Source organism: Artemia sp. Qi Xiang Cuo, chromosome 17, assembly GCF_049724085.1.
Source record: "Artemia sp. Qi Xiang Cuo chromosome 17, ASM4972408v1, whole genome shotgun sequence".
NCBI classification, from domain to species: domain Eukaryota; kingdom Metazoa; phylum Arthropoda; class Branchiopoda; order Anostraca; family Artemiidae; genus Artemia; species Artemia sp. Qi Xiang Cuo.
In genome coordinates this window covers 26,813,789-26,837,949 of record NC_142810.1, presented here as the reverse complement: position 1 = coordinate 26,837,949, position 24,161 = coordinate 26,813,789, and the positions used below count along the sequence as shown (strand labels likewise).

Here is a 24,161-nt window from a genome sequence, read left to right as displayed (position 1 = left end):
AAAAAAAATTCAAACGAAATAATTTTTCTTTGGATTCGTTTAGTTCTATTAAATGATTCAACATTGAGTTAAATACATTTAAATCAAGAAAAATCAACATTCTCTTTATCATTTTCTTTTCTGTATTTTAATTTAACTCGATTTATATAGAACAAGGGGTCAGAAATACGGTTTTACTTTATTTTTCTGCTGTTACATATATATATTCTTTTTCCTATGGCAGACTCAAACATTGCCTTTCAACCGGCATTGTTTGCTATATTGAAGTGAAACAAGAAATGAAAAATATTAGAGAAAAAAAAATTCAAACGAAGTAATTTTTCTTTGGATTCGTTTAGTACTATTAAATGATTTAACATTGAGTATAATACATTTAAAATCAAGAAAAAATCAAGATTCTCTTTAGCATTTTCTTTTCTGTATTTTAATTTAAAGCGCTTTATATAGAAAAAGGGGTTAGAAATACGGTTTTACTTTATTTTTCTGCTGTTACATATATATATTAATTTTTCTATGGCAGACTCAAACATTGCCTTTCAACCGGCATTGTTTGCTATATTGAAGTGAAACAAGAAATGAAAAATATTAGAGAAAAAAAAATCAAACGAAGTAATTTTTCTTTGATTCGTTTAGTTCTATTAAATGATTTAACATTGAGTTAAATATATTTCAATCAAGAAAAATCAACATTCTCTCTATCATTTTCTTTTATGTATTTTAATTTATCTCTATTTATACAGAAACAGGCGTCAGAAATTGGTTTTCCCCTTATTTTTCTGATGTTATTACTTTCAACCGGAATTGTTTGCTATATTGAAGTGAAACAAGAAATTAAAAATATTAAAGAGAAAAAAAAATTCAAACGAAATAATTTTTCTTTAGATTCGTTTAGTTCTATTAAATGATTTAAGATTGAGTTAAATAAATTTAAATAAGAAAAATCAACATTCTCTTTATAATTTTATTTTCTGTATTTTAATTTAACTCGATTTATATAGAAAAAGGGGTCAGAAATACGATTTCACTTTATTTTTCTGCTGTTACATATATATATTCTTTTTCCTATGGCAGACTCAAACATTGCCTTTCAACCGACATTGTTTGCTATATTGAAGTGAAACAAGAAATGAAAAATATTAGAAAAGGAAAAAAAATTCAAACGAAATAATTTTTTTGGGATTCGTTTAGTTCTATTAAATGATTTAACATTGAGTTAAATATATTTCAATCAAAAAAAATTAACATTCTCTTTATCATTTTCTTTTCTGTATTTTAATTTAACTCGATTTATATAGAAAAAGGGGTCAGAAATACGGTTTCACCTTATTTTTCTGCTGTTACATATATATATTCTTTTTCCTATGGCAGACTCAAACATTGCCTTTCAACCGACATTGTTTGCTCTATTGAAGTGAAAAAAGAAATAAAAATATTAGAGAGAGAAAAAAAAAATTCAAACGAAATAATTTTTCTTTGGATTCGTTTAGTTCTATTAAATGATTTAACATTGAGTTAAATATATTTCAATAAAGAAAAATCAACATTCTCTTTATCATTTTCTTTTCTGTATTTTAATTTATCTCGATTTATATAGAAAAAGGGGTCAGAAATAGGGTTTTACTTTATTTTTCTGCTGTTATATATATATATATTCTTTTTCAAATGCCAGACTCAAACATTGCCTTTCAAACGGCGTTGTTTGCTCTATTCAAGTGAAAAAAGAAATGAAAAATATTAGAGAGAAAAAAAAATTCAAACGAAGTAATTTTTCTTTGGATTCGTTTAGTTCTATTAAATGATTTAACATTGAGTTAAATACATTTAAATCAAGAAAAATCAATATTTTCTTTAGCATTTTCTTTTCTGTATTTTAATTTAACTCGATTTATATAGAAAAAGGGGTCAGAAATACGGTTTTACCTTATTTTTCTGCTGTTACATATATATTCTTTTTCCTATGGCAGACTCAAACATTGCCTTTCAACCGACATTTTTTGCTATATTGAAGTGAAACAAGAAATGAGAAATATTAAAAAAGGAAAAAAAATTCAAACGAAATAATTTTTCTTTGGATTCGTGTAGTTCTATTAAATGATTTAACATTGAGTTAAATACATTTAAATCAAGAAAAACCAACATTCTCTTTATCATTTTCTTTTCTGTATTTTAATTTAACTCAGTTTATATAGAACAAGGGGTCAGAAATACGGTTTTACTTTATTTTTCTGCTGTTGCATATATATATTCTTTTTCCTATGGCAGACTCAAACATTGCCTTTCAACCGACATTTTTTGCTATATTGAAGTGAAACAAGAAATGAGAAATATTAGAAAAGGAAAAAAAATTCAAACGAAATAATTTTTTTGAGATTCGTGTAGTTCTATTAAATTATTCAACATTGAGTTAAATACATTTAAATGAAGAAAAACCAACAGTCTCTTTATCATCTTCTTTTCTGTATTTTAATTTAACTCGGTTTATATAGAACACGGGGTCAGAAATATGGTTTTACTTTATTTTTCTGCTGTTACATATATATTTTCTTTTTCCAATGGCAGACTCAAACATTGCCTTTCAACCGACATTGTTTGCTATATTGAAGTGAAACAAGAAATGAGAAATATTAGAGAAGAAAAAAAAATCAAACGAAGTAATTTTTCTTTGGATTCGTTTAATTCTACTAAATGATTTAACATTGAGTTAAATACATTTAAATCAAGAAAAATCAACATTCTCTTTATCATTTTCTTTTCTGTATTTTAATTTAACTCGATTTATATAGAAAAAGGGGTCAGAAATACGATTTCACCTTATTTTTCTGCTGTTACATATATATATATATATTCTTTTTCCTATGGCAGACTCAAACATTGCCTTTCAACCGACATTTTTTGCTATATTGAAGTGAAACAAGAAATGAGAAATATTAATGAAAAAAAAAATTCAAACGAAGTAATTTTTTTTTAGATTCGTTTAGTTCTATTAAATGATTTAACATTGATTTAAATACATTTCAATCAAGAAAAGTTAAGATTCTCTTTACATTTTCTTTTCTGTATTTTAATTTAACTCGATTTATATAGAAAAAGGGGTCAGAAATACGGTTTTATTTTATTTTTCTGCTGTTATATATATATATTCTTTTTCCTATGGCAGACTCAAACATTGCCTTTCAACCGGCATTGTTTGCTGTATTGAAGTGAAACAAGAAATGAAAAATATTAGAGAAAAAAAAAATTCAAACGAAGTAATTTTTCTTTGGATTCGTTTAGTTCTATTAAATGATTTAACATTGAGTATAATACATTTAAATCAAGAAAAATCAATATTCTCTTTTTCATTTTCTTTTCTGTATTTTAATTTAACGCGATTCATATAGAAAAAGGGGTCAGAAATACGGTTTTATTTTATTTTTCTGCTGTTACATATATATATTCATTTTCCTATGGCAGACTCAAACATTGCCTTTCAACCGGCATTGTTTGCTATATTCAAGTTAAACAAGAAATGAAAAATATTAGATAAAAAAAAATTCAAACGAAGTAATTTTTCTTTTGATTCGTTACATTGAGTTAAATATATTTCAATAAAGAAAAATCAACATTCTCTTTATCATTTTCTTTTCTGTATTTTAATTTATCTCGATTTATATAGAAAAAGGGGTCAGAAATACGGTTTCACTTTATTTTTCTGCTGTTATATATATATATATATATATATATATATATATATATATATATATATATAATATATATATATATATATATATATATATATATATATATATATATATATACAGGGTGGGCGGAAAGTAACTCCCTATTTTGATTAATAAAACAATGTACATTATATTTATTTATTCTCAAAAAAATTAATCATACAAGGTAGGCATAAATGGTAAGTTATCTCTAAAATTCAATATGTGCCCCAGATCTTTCCACCAGCTGCTGCAAATGTTCAGGAAAGAAAAAAGTCACAGGGTGTCAAATCCGGGCTCCTGGATGGCCATTCATGTGGACCACGACATCCCAACCAACGCCCCGGAAAGCGAGCATCCAGCCATTCGCGGACAACAAGAGCAAAGTGTGGTGGGGCGCCATCTTGCATAAATATCAACTCGTCGATGTTCTCCCATGTGCTGACAACTGGCCAGACTCTATCACGCAACATATCAAGGTATCTTTCAGCATTCATGGTGTTGCGCAGAAGAAATGGGCCCACAAGCTGATCTGAGGTGATACCACACCACACCGTTACTTTGGGTCGATTTTGCTGTTTTTCAACTGTCATCATAGGATCCTCTCCTGCCCAGTAGTGGCAGTTGTGACGGTTGACAAAGCTTCCGACTTGAAACACAGTCTCATCAGTCCAGAGGATGTTGCGGAAGAGATGGGGCCACTCTTCATGCCAAGCCAGCATGATTTCTCCGAACTCCATGCGAATGTCACAGTCCTCATCCGAGAGTGATTGGCAGTAGTGCGGCTTCCACGCACGCCAGTTCAACTCTTTCTTGAGCACAGTTCACACTGTGTAGCGGGTGAGTCCACAAGCAGTAACAAATTATATACAATTTATAAGTAATTTAAAATAGGGAGTTACTTTCCGCCCACCCTGATATATATATATATATATATATATATATATATATATATATATATATATATATATATATATATATATAATATATATATATATATATATATATTATATATATATATATATATATATATATTCTTTTTCCTATGGCAGACTCAAACATTGCCTTTCAACCGGCATTGTTTGCTCTATTGAAGTGCAAAAGAAATGAAAAATATTAGAGAAAAAGAAAAGTTCAAACGAAATAATTTTTTTTTGGATTCGTTTATTTCTATTAAATGATTTAACATTGAGTATAATACATTTAAAATCAAGAAAAATCAAGATTTTCTTTATCATTTTATTTTCTGTATTTTAGTTTAACTCGATTTATATAGAAAAAGGGGTCAGAAATACGGTTTTACTATATTTTTCTGCTGTTACATATATATATATTCATTTTTCTATGGGAGACTCAAACATGGCCTTTCAGCCGGCGTTGTTTGCTATATTCAAGTGAAAAAATAAATGCAAAATATTAGAGAAGAAAAAAAATTCAAAATAAGTAATTTTTCTTTTGATTCGTGTATTACTATTAAATTATTTAACATTGATTATAATACATTTAAATAAAGAAAAATCAATATTCTCTTTATCATTTTATTTTCTGTATTTTAGTTTATATAGATTTATATAGAAAAAGGCGTTATAAATAGGATTTCACCTTATTTTTCTGCTGTTACATATATATATATTCTTTTTCCTATGGCAGACTCAAACATTGCCTTTCAACCGGCATTGTTTGCTATATTGAAGTGAAACAAGAAATGAAAAATATTAGAGAAGAAAAAAAATTCAAACGAAATAATTTTTCTTTGGATTCGTTTAGTTCTATTAAATGATTTAACATTGAGTTAAATACATTTAAATCAAGAAAAAATCAATATTCTCTTTATCATTTTCTTTTCAGTATTTTAATTTAACTCGATTCATATAGAAAAAGGGGTTAGAAATACGGTTTTACTTCATTTTTCTGCTGTTAAATATATATATTCTTTTTTCTATGGCAGACTCAAACATTGCCTTTCAACCGACATTGTTTGCTATATTGAAGTGAAACAAGAAATGAAAAATATTAGAGAAAAAAAAAATCAAACGAAGTAATTTTTCTTTGGATTCGTTTATTTCTATTAAATGATTTAACATTGAGTATAATAAATTTAAATCAAGAAAAATCAATATTCTATTTATAATTTTATTTTCCGTATTTTAATTTAACTCGATTCATATAGAAAAAGGGGTCAGAAATACGGTTTTACTTTATTTTTCTGCTGTTACATATATATATTCTTTTTCCTATGGCAGACTCAAACATTGCCTTTCAACCGGCATTGTTTGCTATATTGAAGTGAAACAAGAAATGAAAAATATTAGAGAAGGAAAAAAAAATTCAAACGAAATAATTTTTCTTTAGATTCGTTTAGTTCTATTAAATGATTTAACATTGAGTTAAATACATTTAAATCAAGAAAAATCAAAATTCTCTATATTATTTTCTTTATTTTAATTTAACTCGATTTATATAGAAAAAGGGTTCAGAAATACGGTTTTACTTTATTTTTCTGCTGTTACATATATATATTCTTTTTTTTCTATGGCAGACTCAAACAATGCCTGTCAACCGACATTGTTTGCTATATTGAAGTGAAACAAGAAATGAGAAATATTAGAAAAGGAAAAAAAATTCAAACGAAATAATTTTTATTGGGAATCGTTTAGTTCTATTAAATGATTCAATATTGAGTTTAATACATTTAAATCAAGAAAAATCAACATTCTCTTTATCATTTTATTTTAAGTATTTTAATTTAACTCGATTTATATAGAAAAAGGGGTCATAAATACGGTTTTACTATATTTTTCTGCTGTTACATATATATATTCTTTTTCATACGCCAGACTCAAACATTGCCTTTCAAACGGCATTGTTTGCTCTATTGAAGTGAAAAAAGAAATGAAAAATATTAGAGAAGAAACAAAAAATTCAAACGAAATAATTTTTCTTTGGATTCGTTTAGTTCTATTAAATGATTTAACATTGTGTTAAATACATTTAAATCAAGAAAAATCAACATTCTCTTTATCATTTTCATTACTGTATTTTAATTTAACTCGATTTATATATAAAAAGGGGTCAGAAATACGGTTTTACTTTATTTTTCTGCTGTTATATATATATATTCTTTATCCTATGGCAGACTCAAACAATGCCTGTCAACCGGCATTGTTTTCTATATTGAAGTGAAACAAGAAATGAAAAATATTAGAGAAGAAACAAAAAATTCAAACGAAATAATTTTTCTTTGGATTCGTTTAGTTCTATTAAATGATTTAACATTGTGTTAAATACATTTAAGTCAAGAAAAATCAACATTCTCTTTATCATTTTCTTTTCTGTATTTTAATTTAACTCGATTCATATAGAACAAGGCGTTGTAAATACTGTTTTATCTTATTTTTCTGCTGTTACATATATATTTTCTTTTTTATATGCAAGACTCAAACATTGCCTTTCAACCAACGTTGTTTGATCTATTCAAGTGAAACAAGAAATGCGAAATATTAGAAAAAAAAATTCAAAAGAAATAATTTTTCTTTGGATTCGTTTAGTTCTATTAAATGATTTAACATTGAGTTAAATACATTTAAATCAAGCCCGAACTACTGAAAGTAAACTGCAAACCACTCCTTGCCCTTTACCACAAAATTGCCACAGCTGCTTGGGAAAAATGTCACTTCCCCTCACCCTGGTGCGAAGCTAGGATAATTCCCCTGAATAAGAAAGTCTCTAAAGCTGTCTGCGACAACTACCACCCAATAAGTCTTACCAGCCACACAGCATAAATCCTCAAAGGAGTCATGCTTGGGAGCATGCAAGCTATATCTTTATTAATCAATCTGGAGGACCAAGCCGGCGACTAACTTAACAGATCAAAAATTGATCAGATATTAACGGTTCAGAAGATTATGAAAAAGTACAGTGATCTTGGCCGCAGCATCTATCTCCTTTTCATAAATTTTAAACAAGCTTTTGATCGGATATGGAGAGAAGGTCTATGGCACATCCTTCTTCACTTTGGCATCTCATCCAACGTGATCTCGCTGATCAAAGACATGTATGTGAAGTTCAGTAGCCGCGTCATGATTGGAGAGGGACTTACCTAGAGCTTCAAAACCTGTACCGGAGTACTTCAAGGTTGCCTAATATCACCGGAGCTGTTTAATCTCTTCCTAACTGCAGCCCTTTCACTCACAGATAACCCGCCCGGCGCCCTTGTCGGAGGAGTGGTGATAGACAAACTGCATATGCTGATGACATAGTCCTAATAGCCGAGTCCCGTCAAGATCTACAATCTCAGGCTAACAGCGTTCACTCGCCCACCAACCTCTTCGGGATGAGAATCAACACCTCAAAAACGAAAGCCATGCGCTGTTCACGCAAATTCGATTCACATGTAAATCTCAGCCTTCAGCTTGGTGAAGGTACCATTGAGTGGGTGGAAGGCTTCGCGTACCTTGGGAGCTTACTTACTTATGGTAACAACCAACTCAAAGACATCAAGAGACGCCGGGCACTTGCAAACTCCGGTTTTAAAGCTCTGATGCTTGTTTGGAGGAATAAAAACTTAACAACAAGTTTCAAATTGAGCCTGTTCTATTCCCTCATTATTCTGATTATCGTTTATGCCTGTGAATCTTGGACGCTTAAAAAAGACAATCAACGCTGCTAAGCCGCCTTGAAAACCAAATCTCTGTAACGTATCGCTGGTATCAACTTTCATGACAGAATCTCCAACTTCAAGCCTCTCCATAATCTGAGTCAACTTGGCAATGCTGGACAAAATAAAACTGAAACACCTCACATGGCTTGGATATACACAAGGCATGGCTAGCACTCATCTCCCAAAAACAACCTTCGATAGAAAAGTAAACGATTCTCAACCCAGGGGTCACCCTCTGAAGAGATGGAAAGAAAAATTTTCACCTTACAACCTGCCAAAACTTTGCCGCCTGGCCGACAACAGAAGTACCTACAGGAGGCACATCAATGAACTGGTTAAAGAAGAGGCCCCAAAACGACCTCCAAGGACGGATGGGACATAAGTCAAGTGAGTCAAGTCACGTATATATTTTTTTGCTCAAACAATGACTCAAACAATGCCGACTCAAATGCAGACTCAAACAATGCCGGTCGTGCTTCTAATCTCCAACTCTTATTGTATTTCTAATCTCTTTTCCAATGCCCAATTGAACGACACACCAAATACTTAACACATGGTCTGATAAAAGGGATCATGGTTTCAGCACCAGATGCAACCTAGTAAAGGACGAAACACGGTCCATCATAATGTTTAAAAAAAAATGGTAGGTGAGAAAAAATTGACAATTCTAGCTGATTTAGGAATGCTAACCATTATCTAAATTGGTCTTAATATTAAATAATTGTAAATGTAAAAATAAAAATAAATGTAAGGGAACTTCAAAAAGAAGCATGAAAACCCCTAAGAAAATGACGTCGGATCGAAATAAAAAGTGCACAATTGTAATTGCCATGGCCGAAAACTCAATACATAAAAAATAAATAATATATATTTGGGCTTAAAAAAACTGGTTCAAATATTATACTTGTCTTATTTGTAGATTTGTTTTACTTGTAACCGTAGAAACTGACGCTTGCATTTTTCAGACTCAGAGAGCCTGAACGCTATTTTGGCAGGTAATTTTAATTAGACCCCGGCGCCGCGCCGGCGGATCGACCGAACGCCGCCGACGAAAGGCCCGGTCGAACGCCACCGAAGCGTCGTAATGCCGCCTGCGCGCCGCCGCCGGCAAAGGTGACGGCGTTCGGTCGACTTTAAATTAATTTTGCGGCAATTCTTTATTGCGTCAACCGCAAAGTCGGAGCTTTTCCTTCTCGTTTGGTTTAGTATTTCGATTTTCCTGATTAGAAATCAAGCAGGGCTTGCACTATCCCCGAATTTTTGGGTATTTCCCCGAAAAAAAAATTGGTTCCTCAAATCCCCGAAAATCACGCAATCACGGTGCCACCCCTAGCGATTTATCACCAGTGACTTTCCCTGCCAAATATTACTTTGCATAAAAACCAGACTGATGCAATATACAATTGCAAATGTTACAATATACACAGTTCTTAATATGTTGACAAAAAAAAAGTATCGTCTTTATGAAGTGAGTAAATCATTTCGAATGCAATTTTCCAATCGCTATTTCTTACATCATTCGTAGTCAAGAATTTTATTTTCAAGTTGAATAGAATTATAGAACACATTCACTACTATACAGCTTCAGCCTTCAGTTGGATTTTGAAATTGACAGCCGACAGATTGTTTCTACAGCTGAATTGTAAGTTTGCAGATTTTTTTTTTTTTTTGCTGTTTGTAGGTAAGATTTTCTTAATGTTTAATACTCAATTGTTGAACGCCTGATAGAAAATACAATCTTCTTTCTGAAATATTGTTACTCCCCCCCCCCCAAAAAAAAAACCTTCTATTGAGACAAAATTTAGCTATAGACCAAGCTATGTACAAGTTTAGGGAATTAAAGTTCGAACCGGAAGTTACACCAAAAATATGATTCATAAATAAATAGTAAATTATTGCTTATAGGAGGGGGGGATAGGGGGCTATCAATTTCAAATGATAATACCTCATTTGTTTTTGAAAGCAGGGATGCCAAAAAGATAATTATTTTTTTCATTTAAAGTGGAGACAGAAGAAAATGATATCAAATTCCCTAGGAAACCATTTAAATATTATGAAAGACCCAGGGCCCCCCATTAGGACTTGTTCATTGCTTCGGGTATTTTGCGATTTCTCATAGGCTACTGGCCTAATTTCGCTTTTGTGTGTGCTCCCTTTTAATTAGATTCTTTGGATCTTATTGAATGCCACGGCGAATCTATGACTCAGTTTTCCAATAGTATGAGGTGTATCTGAATAATTACGACACTTTCGTTTTTGTATTTGTGCCCCTTTACTCATACACTCAATTTTTTTTCAATGAACACTAAGCTGTTTAACGTTATTTCGCGTGTTTGTTTTAACCATATAGCGACCTAGTTAATGATTAAGTAAATTTTTTTTTTAATGAAAGCTGAGACGGTATCCTATCAAGGTGGTATCCAGCGGGGGGGGGGGGTAGGGAGGTATTACATTTAAATGATATCTCGAATTTTTTTTATTGAAAGCAGGGATCCCAAAAAGTTATTTTATTTTAATTTAAAGCAGAGACGGCATCCTATAAAGGTGGTATCGAGAGGGGGGGGGGGGATAGTGAGCTATCATATTTAAATGATAATACCTCGATTTTTTTTTGAAAGCAGGGGTACCAATAAGTTAATTATTTTTTTTATTTAAAGCAGAGACGGTATCCTATCAAGATGGTATCCAGATTGGGGGGGGATAGGGAGTTATTATATTTAAGTGATAGTACCTTGATTTTTTTTTATTGAAAGCAGGGATGCCAAAAAGTTGAACAGTTGACAAAAATTAACAAGATTTTCGTGAGTTATACTTGATATAACACTTGCATGGTTTTATTGTCCAAAGGGAAAGGGACATATGCAAAATATACACAAATATAACAAATGTAACATTTGAAAAATTATAACACTTTTTTCAAAGCTTTGAAGAAAAGCAAAAAAGGCTGAATACCCCTAACTACGCTTGAAAGCTATTTTAAAAGGAAACTCTTTGGAGATTTCCGTGGAAATGACCATAGCAGAAGCTTTGATTCTGGGTGGGGATCAAAGAGGAGTCTTTGAATATTTTGACCACAGGTGAATTATTGTTGCAACTTTCTTAAATTTGGTAATTTTTGTGAGCACTTGGAAATCAAAGCTTAAACTCAATAACTGATACTAAGTGTCCTAACATTTTGCTTGGATTAAAATGACGAACTAGGATGAAAATCTCAACATCTTCCTGGAGCTACTTCAGTCTGCTTATTATTTTATTTAATTACATTTAAAACGGATGAGCTTTTCATTTTTTACCTAAGAAAATAGCTGGCACTTCATTTTTCTTCATACCGAATAAACCACTAAGTGTTTTTTGTTTCAGTGTAATTGAAGTGTTCTCATGTTAAGTGTTCATCATGTATTTTTCAATTTGATAAATTTACTCCTTTTAGATGCAGTTAATAATTGACTGATATTAGGTATTTATCAGTTTATAATTTGGAATGAATCCCCATAAGAAAAATTGAATAATATCCAAAAGAGCAGCCAAAAGTAATTAAAAAAGCAGCAATTCAGCCTTAGCCTACATGACATATATTCTATAAAGAAGCCAAAAAAAACTTTAAAATGTATTTTTTTTAATTGTAATTAAAAACCATTTTTTAATACAAGAAGGCTTCTTAGGAAACCAAAAGAGCAAAAAAAAAAAAAAAAATCAATATCAAAGTCGCCCATTTCAACTGTTTTAAAGGCGAAAAAATATATATAGGCAAAGAGCATTATGAAAAAATTAAGCTCATAGACTCATAGACTCATAGACTCATTTATTTATAAACAACTATCGTAGCCGTGGCCGAAGCCCCGACTAAATGGCGCTGTTTAGTACATTACATAAAACTGGTCACTGGCGGTTTAAAAAACTGACAAAAAAAGGCACGAAAGAATTGCTGTGACGGGTTGTTCGACACTTTGGCGGCACTAGTTGATTTTTATGGCGGGTGTTGGCGGTGATAGGTACAGGTGGGGGAAGCAACGAACGGTGTTTCTGGGACGAAAGAAGGGACTGCCCAAAATTGCACATTAACTGTAAGCGCCTATCACGCAACGTTGGCAGTCGTAAGGTACTAAGGGCAGCCTCATAAGAGTTGTATTTCGGGCCTAGTATCACTTTCACTGCCCGTTTTTGAATGGCTTCCAGATCTTCACTTAGGTGTTCAATATTATGAGCCTGAGGGCCCCACACAGGACACGCATATTCAAGGATTGGGCGCACATACGTGACGTAAACCGTCTTCAGCTGACTTTGTGAGAAACCCAGTCGGCGCAAGGTAATTAGCGACTGTAATGCGCAACTACCTTTTTCACCAGACCGGCGATGTGCGCGCTAAATGAACAGTCGTCACTGAAAGTAACCCCGAGAATCACTGAGGTTGAGGTAGTAGGGTACCAAGGAACCGGGCATGAGAGGTCACGCTTAAGCGGATTAAACCTCATGACTTTTGTTTTATTCATATTAAGCTGGAGGTCATTAATGCTACACGCCTCGAGAAAGGAGTTCCTGATCTCACTGCTGAACTGGGGATACACGTCTGACTTTTCAGCAAGATATCTCAGAAGCAGGGAGATATCATCCACGTATTTGAATCTGTCTTCAAACTCAAGGATAATGTAGTTAATTACCGCTAAAAACAAAAGAGCTGCCAGCTTAGTGCCTTGTGGTGCGCCACACGTTAGTTCAGCCCACTCAGAGTTTAAGTCACTAGGGAAGAGAGCATAGACACACTGACAGCGGTTACGCAGGAAGTCAACAACTAAGAGCAAAATATGCTTCCTAGCGCCCATCTTTTTGAGGTTATTTGCTGCTGTATAGTGGCGGATCAAGTCAAAAGCCTTACGATAGTCGACTAAAAGCAGGTCAACAAGGCTACTGCCTTTGTCCAACCACTCGGTAATCAGGTGGTAGAGACGTACTAGATAATGCGTCGTACTACTCCCTTTCAAGCAGCCGTACTGAAACGGATCTAGGGCTGGCTGAACTTGGGCTAGGAGCTCTCTATAAATAAAAGATTCAGTCACTTTAGCCATATTAGGCGTAATAGAAATCGGACGAAGCTGATTGCAGGACTTCGGGTCTTTGACTTTAGGTAAGACGCGGACGTAGGCTTTTTTCCAAGCACTCGGGAATTTGTGCTCGTTGAACGACTGATTGATCACAGATGAGAGTGGTTTTGCTAAAAACATAGAATATTCTCTTAAAAGTTTAACTGGCAAGTCTCCTGGGTAAGAAGCACAGTTGCTTTTTAACTTTTGAAGTTCTTTATACACCGCGAACTCTGATACTTCAACGATTGTATCTTCAGAGACGTCAGCAATGAGGGCTTCGATTTCGGCTTCAGTGAAGGACGGGTGAGTAGTACAGATTGAAGTGAAAAAGGCGTTCACTTCGGCTGATTTTATCAGCGTTTTGTCGTCTTTCTGTATCTTAATTTCACTGGTGGACCCAGATAACTGACGAATTTTGTGATACGGTATTTGAAGTTTTGTATGCAGTAACGCTCGATGAAAAAAACTACTAATTTTGATAATTATTCATGTTAAGAATACATACCTAATAGATACTTCAACTACTCGTATTATGCAAGGGTTCTGAAACGCCACAGCCATTTCGTTTCTACCAGATTTTTATTTCTCTTGATGAATAACGAAGAAGACCAGTTTCCAGCCAGCGACTTGTGAATTTTTGAACTCATGAATAGGCTCGAATCTGTTGTAAATTTAATCTGTTATTTAAGAAAGACTGATGAAAACATTAATGTTTGCGGTCAACATTGATCGCGCCGGCGGCGCGGCGCGCTGTTTTTGGCCCCGCCGCCGCTGGTCTTCCCTCATCGGCGCGGCGCCGGGGTCAAATTTTTATGTGACTATATGCCCTTTTGTTGTAAGAAAATAAAAACCATTTTTCTAGAAATAAAAACTTTACAGTAGCTTGTTCTTGCAAAATTTATTGAGCATCGGAAATCAATTACATTTTAGACACTTTTGGAAACTCTATTTTTGGCTCCTTTTTTTGCGATTACGTTAGCAATATCTATTTGAAGCATGATATTTTCATCTATTTAAAGTATTTACATTCAATAAATATATTTCGTTGCTAAATATGAAACAGTTCCTAACGAAACGAATTTTACAATCCAGATTATTTTTTTGACAGATATATGTTTAATTAATTTCTAGTTGATATCAGCTTACTACATTTTTTTATATTTTCATACTGCTGAAACGCTTTTAAATACAATTTGTTATTATTGCAATCTTGCACCAATACCATAAAATACTGTACCTTTTTTTTCCTCCGTTCATGGCTGTCTGCACCAGGAATGTTATCCAAATTTTCTGTACTGCTGTCATGGCGACCTTCTTTATTCTGTTCATGTTCTACTGTTGATTCATGCGGTAGCTAAAAGAAAATACAATTTCTTTTTATTGGTCATGCTTTTATAGTTCATCTTCAAGATCGAATTTCAGAGACCAGGTTGCTTAGCGAAAAATTGGAAAATTCTAAACAAGATTAAAAATCTTCAGATCCCTGGTCATTACGCTGAAGCTCAACTTCTTTGTCTTAAAGAATCATTGCTAAAAATGAAGTTTTTGCATAAAAAAGTTTTTGCATTCCCACAAAAATGAAGTTTTTGCATTCCCACAAAAATGAAGTTTTTGCATTCCCACAAAAAGAGAGGAGGTGTTACTGCCTTGTTATGTACATTCCATACTCAGTTTGAATATTTTTTTCCAACTGAAGGGAGGTTAGGGTCAATCCTTTTCTCTATATTTACGAAATATAGGCCTCTAATGTACGAAAGGAATGAAATATATATAATGTATGAAATATATAACCTCTTATGCACAGTTTGGAAAGTAGGGTAATGAATGGCATTTTTTGGCTTTAGACCCGCCAGCGCATAAAAAATCCTCTGAGACAAAAAAGAATGATCATAACGAAACTCATCTTATCATGGGCGGGTAAACTCAAGCCACAAAGATCCTTTCCCTCCAAAAAGAAGTCTAAAACCCATCTTTCTATTCTTATTTATTGCAAGAATATATGTTCTTAAAAGTTGTTCCCTCCTATTGAGTTGAAAACCTGGATACAAGCACTTATACAGGGGAGGGGGGGGGGCAACTGTGGAATGGTTGATAATGTCCTTGGCTATTTTATTATGCTGCTCTTTTCACTGTCTTATTTTTACCCCCCCCCCCCTCCTAAAATATACACACTACTAAAAAAACTTCCAGGGTATGTACCAGCTTACAGGCTACGTGCATCATTAATATACTTTCGTGTTATTTGAAAGAGCTTATATTAACTAAATTGTGTTGTTTATCAACAACTATTAAAACAGTCATTTTAGTTTACCTATCTTCGACATTTTGATTAGCTTACAAATCACAGAAACAAAGCTTATTAGTTTTTTAATTCATCTTTAAGATTGCATTTCGGAGCCAAGGTCAGTGACAAACAAGACCAATTAAAATAAGATTCATAGCTGGTTTGGTTTTGAAGTACCACCTATAGGGTGGCAAAAATGCACCGATTTTTTTTTTAAATACAAAAAAAAAAACTACAACATAGAATAGTGAACTCCGACGAGTAAAATAACGCAAATATTTCGCCAGTATAAATCAAGGCGTCATTGATGCGCATGGAAATAAAAAAGACAAAACAAGAGAAAAAATAGAACAAAAAGGATAAAAACAAGAACAGTTGCACTATTGCGCATGAGTCGGTACTAAGCAAAAAAGAAAAATTAAGTAAAAAAACGACATATAGTTGTAAAAAAAAACTAAGTAAAAAAAACATATAGTTGTAAGCACTAAGTAAAAAAAATTCAAATCGGTTAAAAGTTCAGACCTGTAACGTATCAAGTATATATCGAAGGAGAATCCACGTTTATGACTGGTTCTTTGGATTAGAGCCGTTAAATACAAGTTTAAAGATGATAATGGTACAAAAATAAGCTCAAATTCGATGATAAATACGTTACTATTTGTAGATATACAGGGTTTGTCCGGAAAGTAATAGGATTGAGTCAATTTAAAACATTTATTGAGCTAATCACTACAATTCTTTAAAAACTTTCAAAATAGACTCCTTCTGCGTCAATGTAGCGCTGCCAGGGCGATTTCCAAGCATTGAAGGCGTCACGGTGTGCATTCTCCGGAACAGCCTTGAGAGCCACGGTGCATGCTGCTTGGATCCCCTCTGTCACCTCAAAATGCTTGCCTTTCATCATCCTTGTCAGGCGAGGAAACAGAAACAAAAGTCCGGGGGCCACATCTGGACTATAGGGCGGCTGCGGAAGCGTTGGGATGCCAGCCTTGGTCAGGTAGCTGTTCACGAGAAAGGTGGTGTGAGCTAAGCGTTGTCGTGGTGCAAATTCCAGTCGACTGCGATGTCTTGTCGCACCCGATAGACCCTTCGTTTGAGTCTCTTGAGCACTTCTACATAAAACTTGGCGTTGACGATTTGTCCAGGAGGAACAAATTCATGGCGGACGATGCCTTTGATGTCAAAAAAGACAATGAGCATCGTTTTTACTTTGGGTTTCCTCATTCTTGCCTTTTTTGGGCGAAGAGACGCCGACGTGTGCCACTCGGAAGATTGCCTCTTTGTCTTGGGATCATACTCAAAGATCCAGGACTCGTCAACTCGTCAAATTTATTCAAAAATTGAGGGTCACTTTCAAAAATGTTTAAATTTTCTTGGCATGCTTCCATTCACCGCAATTTCTGGTTGTCAGTGAGCACTTTTGGGACCATCTTCGTGCACATCTTGTGCATGTTCAAATGCACCGCCACAATGTCAGAACAACAAATTTTGGTAAATTTAACTTTTGGGCAGTTAAACGAATATCTAATAGATGGTCTGAGCTCAAAACTTTGCGCACACGAGTTACATTGTCGGTGTTTGTCGAAATCGAAGGTCTTCCAGCACTGTCTTCATCGGCGACCTCTTCCCGGCCCTCCAAAGGGGCTCAATGGTAGCAAACACATCACGTATTTTTAAAGCAACATCTGGGCAAGCCTGTTTGATCATATCAAAAATCTCTGTCGCAGATTTACCGAGTTTCACACAGAATTTAATCACAAACCTCTGCTCTAACTAACGCTGCATTTTCGACTTGCACCACTCACAGAAACACAGTCACGCAAAATGTCTGTCCTGACTCTCCAGGTGCTCGGAGACAACTGATCAGCCACTCTTTTGATAGCTAGGAATGCCCTCTACCGAATCCAGTCAGTGCTCGCACGCTCCGAAGTACAGTCGCGGCGCAAGAAAATCAGTCCTATTGCTTTCCGGACAAACCCTGTATACTTGATTCTCGTTTTGAGGATTTCACGAAATAAAGGTCATGTTTCTTATCATGAGATAAGAAGCATGGAGAAACTGGAGATTTCTTCCCTGAAAATCGGAATTTAAAAATGGCAATGGTAACAACGACATGCACCAAATCAAGTAATACATAAGTTCCTAGGAGTTGAACTGAATTTGACATGTTTTACGTGAATTCTGCTTAGAAATGGTTTTGTGTCTTGAGATAAAACTAGAAAATTTTCCCCTGACGACGCATGCCGTCCAAATTCTAATTAATTAATTTGTAAAAACAAGAGAACTGACAATAACAAAAAAAAAATCGACAGTCCTTACAAGCATAGCTGGAGCTCTGAACATATAGCTAAATGGGTAGTAGAGCAAATTTAGTACTGTAGCAGCATATATATCAGCGTAACGAACCAATTGACTGCTAAAGAACGTTTGACGAGAACCTGACCTGAAAAAATAAAAATTCGAATTTATACTAACATGAAATTGTTAACACTTTACTCCGATAATGAGATTTAGACTTGATACAGCTTTTCTCATCTCATTTTAAGTCCTCCTGAGGGAGGAATTACTCCCTAGTTGTTTTTACATCTCACCCCCTAGATTTTGAAAAAAATATGTTGCCTTCTACCTAAAATTTCGTGAATGACATCCTTGTTCCGTCCGGCTTTTTTATTGACCCCTGCTGGATTGGCCTATAGAACTAGTCATCAAAAGATCGTGGCCTGAAAATTTTAACCTTTCTTTCATTAGTCATAAAAGGGGGGATCGAACAAGATTCTTCGTACAGCGGATTGCTTGACGTACGGTAATTCAAATGAGTAACTTGAACTATCCTTAGACCCTTTGTCTAAGGATAGAAAACGGCTAGAAAATATGCCTCTACCTTTGAAAGCACCTACGTTTCGGTACATACTTAACCCATGAAGTACCGTGGCTTCTAATTTCCTAATCTTTGCTTTAAAAAGTGTCTTCCTATTCTTCCAAACGTGTTTCGACTGCAAAAAAAGACACTTCACCTAGGGTATTATACTTTTTATCTTCAGTTTTTCATAATTTAAGCGACTTCATCTTTTTAGCGTTAATTTTGAAATTTTTTCTAATTGCATGAATAATAATTCATGCAGGCGAAGATAAAACACAACCATGCTTAAGTCTTGATTCTACAACAAGTTAACTTCTATCATCGCTTCCTACTTTAGGCGTAGCTCTATTATTCTTGCTAACTTTAACGTCTTGTCTGTAAAATCAGACGAGTACATGATCTTCAACAAGATTTCCCACCGTTTTTACTAATAATACTACCAAGGTAAGTGAAGCTGCCCACCTGATCAACCTTTTCGTTACCCGGCGTCAACTTTTCATCTTCAATTATTCCTAACCTTAGTGACTTACTCCTCTTAACAGTAATTTTTAAACCTTTTCTAGCTCCCTGAACTCGCAAAGCCTCTAAAAGTTCATTCATTTGCTCACACTTTCATTATGCCTATCATCAGCATAATCTAAGTCCAGGAGATTTGTTCCTTCCCATTTTGAATCCGTGGTCTCCCATTGCCTTTCCTGTGCTCCTTAAGACAAAATCCATCAAAATGACCCATATAAAAGGGGATAAAACAAAACTCTGCTTTACCCCTGATTTAATGCGAAACCACATGCTAACCTCATTTCCTACTTTGACCGCAGCAGTGTTATTCTCGTACATAACATTAATCACTTTAATGTATTTGTCTTGTATACCATACAAGGATAAGATCTTCGCTAAAGGTCTTCTATCAACAGAATGCTTGCTCATAATCTATAAAACTGAGGACCAAAGGTGTTTGACTCAGGCACTTGTCAACTATTAACCTAAGAGTAAAAATTTGTCCCACACACCCTCTACCTTTCTAAAACCGCACTGTTCTTCTCTTATAGTTTTGTCTACAGCCTCTCTCAGTCTAAAAAGTATCATATTCCTAAGTAATTTGCTACCTACAGAAACCAGACTAATGCCTTGATAATTACCACACTCACTCTTGCCACCTTTCTTATACAGTGGTTTAATTAAGGTTTTCCTAAAATCGCCAGTTACGTCCCCTTTTTTCAAAAATCATATTCATAATCTTCAATAACTTATTTCTAACCTCAGAACAACCATATTTAAGGAACTCATTTACCACACTATCACTACCTCGAGCTTTATTATTTTTTAATCCTTTTAGAACTATCCTTAATTCTTCTTCACAAAATTGATCTTCCTTCACGTCCAAGGTATCAGCAACTTTTTCATTTTCCTTTACATCTTTTCCTGCAACTCTATCTCGGTTTAGCACAAACTCAAAATGTTCTGCCTCTCTCTCTTTAACTCTTTCCTTATCCCTAATTGTGGCCCCGTTCCTATTTTTAACTGGGACAAGTCCGGATTAACTACTTCCTCTCTATTAACTTGCCAGTACAATATATTACTATTATGCCGTCTAGCTGCATCTTCCAGATCCTCGGCAATTTTATCCATGGCTTCCACTTCACACCTCCTTAGTTCATATTTTAATGCTATCTCCACTTTCTTTACATTCCTTTTGTTTTCATATGATCTAAAATTCATCCTAGAGTCTATCAACATCATAACTTCTTGGGAAGCAGTTACCCTTTCGAAATTTCACCTTTAAATTAACCCTATTCACTACTAGATGGTGATCTTCACTTTTAACATCAATAACAACACTCCTATATACCCTAGTATCTTGTACTGATCCTACCAGTTTTCGCTTTACAATAACATACGCAATAAGGTTTGCTGTCTCACCGTCACGTGAATACTATGTTAGCTTATGGGCCATTTTATGACCAAACACCGTATTTGTCATAACTAGATTGTTATACTTACAAAATTGCAGAAGTCTGTAGCCATTACTGTGTTCATCTCCTACACCAAATTTATCTAGGCTAGGATACCATACATCCCTATTTCTACCAACCTAGGCGTTAAAATCTCCTAATAAAAACACTTAATACCTTCCCAGCCTGAACAAGACTTAGCAGCTTCCTTATTCATTACGAGCCCTACTCCCTACTCCCTGCCCATGTACCCCATCTTTCCTGCCTGAGTAAATAAATTATATATCACCTAACTTCATAATTCCTACCTCTATGATTTTCTGAAATTCCTAATAAGACCAGTTTGAATCGTCTGAATTTGTTAGTCAAAATGCCGATAGTCATTTTTTAACGTCTTAACATTCCAAGTTCCAATTTTCATATTCTTAAAATCACTGAAATAATTTTGGCCTCAGGAAAGCAATGGTCCCAGATACCAGTGCAAGACGGGGACCAACACATCTTCCCGAGTCTGCACCGAGTCCGTTGATTTTAAATTAAAATAAAGTATTTTGCAGTCATCAAGACATGGCTAATTGTAGAATGATAGTCCGAGTGATTTTAGAGGCAAATCTGGGATAAGCCTTTTTTAGGATTGTATAAAAATGATATTATTTCATTTGTTGATAGATAAGTCTATCGATCATCCATCCATATATCATTCCTTGTGCAAAACTAAGATAAGATAGACATAGAAATAAGAGATAAAAGATTGGACTGATAGTGGGTTGACGCGTGACGGACAATGTCCACTGGACATGTATGCAAAATCTGGTAGCTTGCAAATCTGGTAGCGAATCCTGTAAGCCAGCTAAAGCTGGCTTAGAAACCAAAAGCAAGAAGTTCCTGGGACCTCCAATATGAATGGAGGCTTTGTGCGATCCTGGTCCCATCTCGGTTACAACATAATTTTCAACACTTGGCGATGCTCTTGTATCAACAAGAGTCGAAATCCTGCATAGACAGTCTCAAGCTTATTACCACCGACTCATTATATATTCATGCCTAAAAATATTATTCTACAACGGGGAGGCAACCCAGAGTAGATAAATTAGCTAGGAAGAGGTTTTTCAGCCCGAAAACGCCCACCAAAACAAACCAAGCCCAGAATAATTATCAATTAATCAGGGTCCCGTGCGAATACTGTGTCGTTTGCTAGGCTATAATTTCCTGAAGGGACGCCACTCCTTAAGTTGGGACAGAATTGCACGCAAGGTCCCCAGTCTTGATGGTACCCCAAAAAAGTCGAGGCAGCCCTTTGCAGAGGCCGTTGTCCATAAATCTGGGTCTTACACCCTGCTGTGGTTGTCCTCCTATAGAGGATACTCCCCCAATGGTATTCTGCGTCAATATAGAATTTAACCCATTACTGGGAGAAGGTTTGTAACTCACGGGATGTGTGCAACCACTGGTAGCCCCTGTAGAGTGTACATTTGAGGGGCCTTCTTCCTCCTCCACCTGTATTTACGGCCCCGGGTGAAGGTGCCCCAGTTTTTATTATGGACCCCCAAGGAAAACGTCGCCCATTGGTCCGTGCCTCCTATGGAGGTACCCTATATATCTGTAGGGTGTTCCCCTATCGCCATCTGGGGACGCACTGAGTGGCCTGGGGGAGGCCTCTACCTATCTGCCTAGTTGGATAATAAAAGAAAAGCTAGGACGAAGTATTATCTACCAAGTTAGATGTTCATGCTGTATCTAAGGGAAATAATTATCTAGCTAGAGCAATTATTTGTCAGGCTCATTACCACATCGTCTACAGCATCGCTTAGTCTATTAAATATTATCATGCTAAGAAATTTCTCTTCTACCAAAGTCAAGCAAATGCCTCTAGAAAAGACATTCAAACCTTAAACAGATTGCAACAGAAATAATTTTATACCATTTGAAAGAGAAAAACAAGACTAACATACCCAAAATCAGCTTTGCTGCCCGACGCAAAATGGGTCAAATTTGCCCTTAAAGTACGGAGAAGGGGATAAAAAGCTAAATACTTTGTTTCATGATAATAAATAGAAAGGGATATCTTTTATGGGGTTATCGAGGTAATAGAAAACGAAGGAAAAAGGGGTGCACCACCTGTTTTACAGGATGTTTTTTTTTTCAAATTCCAGTTAGTTTTAAGTGAGAGGGGTAAAGTCCAAAAATCAATGAAATATCCTATTTTAGTAAGTAAAGAATAAACAAACGAGTGAGTTAAGAGGTTTTCCTTGATCGTAGATAGCGAAAAAGGAAAAGAAAAAGACTTATAACCTGCAAAACACACGCAATTGCAATATTACACTGCAGTAGTGAGCGATTCGGCCCAATAGTAACCGAAACTTTAAAAACGGAATTTTGGTAACAATAGATATTCAAAAGAATTAGCTTTTTATATTGATTTCAAATATACAAAATTCATTAAGCTTAATGCTGCCCATCAAAAGCTACGAACCTAAGGAAATTTGCCTAATTTTCGAAAAAGGGGGGAAGCATCCCCCGAATAGTCAACGAATCTTAATGAAATTCGCACCACTCCGACGCCCCTACTTTTCCCAAAGCACTCTGATCAAAATTTTAAGATTACCGTTTTCTTTAGCATAGTTCAAAGGTTCAATAACTACGTCTCTGGGGATGACACAAGCCCGGTAAGTTACGAAATATGTATGTTTACATATAGTTTTTGTTTTTGGGAAGTATATAGACATTTTAGGGGGGGGAGGGAGAATTTCCACGGGGAGGAATTTCTGACGGGAGGAAAGTTTCCGGGGGTGAACATTCCAGGGGATATGTACTTTCTTTTCGGCGACACAATTTTACATGTGGTATTGTTCCGGAAGCGATTTGAAACTGGGTTGGAATAGTCTGGGAAATTTTCCCATGGGGGAGGGGATTTTAGTAGAGATGCATTATTGAGTCGTGTCAGCACACCATATATGGGCATAGCCTCCCTAGGGAGAAAGATTAGGTAATGGTGTCAATGACCTCTTTTTCCAAGGTCGATTTATTTGATGTTTCTATGTGTAATAACTCGGGGGGGGGGGCGAAGGTTGCACATGCGCATTGAATTCTAACGGGAACAATGTTATAGATGTAGGACTCGAGGGGGAAGTGAATTTCCGAGAAATTTATTGCGTAATCGAAGGGGAAGTGGATTTCCGAGAACTTGATTGCGTAATCGATTGGGAATTTTATTGATCCGATAACGGGCAACAGGATCACGTGTATCCTAACGAATCAGGGTCAGTCTAGAGTTGGCGGTCAGAGTGAAAGGATTGAAAAATGAATAAATTTGAGAAAGAGAGAATTAGATTAAATCTAGTGTTTATGGAAAAACATTTGATTTTGGATGATGATTTTCTCAAGTTATCTCTTAAACGCAGGATATTATCTTGTCAGGGGACACTTGACAATATAATAAGGAGCGATTCTCCCCCATTGGACTATTGTATGAAACTTTTAAAATGTGATTCAAATGCTTATAGTCAATTTATTCATATATTAATTGAAACAAAGCAGAATCATATTGTGGATATACTTTTGAAAACATTGCCAAATGGATTCAATGTAGATGGCTCCCCCATCATTCGAAAGAGGTAACGTCACAG

The 24,161-nt window shown here is 34.8% G+C and overlaps 1 protein-coding gene across 3 annotated transcripts in view; it reads right to left on the bottom strand.

Annotated features, from left to right (window-relative positions):
* The window catches only part of Nt5b (5' nucleotidase B), a 154,554-nt gene that overhangs the window by 9,144 nt on the left and 121,249 nt on the right, over positions 1–24,161 (bottom strand). For all 3 annotated transcript variants that reach the window (XM_089103738.1, XM_089103737.1, XM_089103736.1), the window contains 2 exons: positions 18,043–18,166; positions 14,677–14,793 (listed from right to left, as the gene is read on the bottom strand). In XM_089103738.1, the coding sequence (XP_088959864.1) occupies positions 14,677–14,793; positions 18,043–18,166 (241 nt within the window). The remainder of the gene's footprint in view (positions 1–14,676; positions 14,794–18,042; positions 18,167–24,161) is intronic.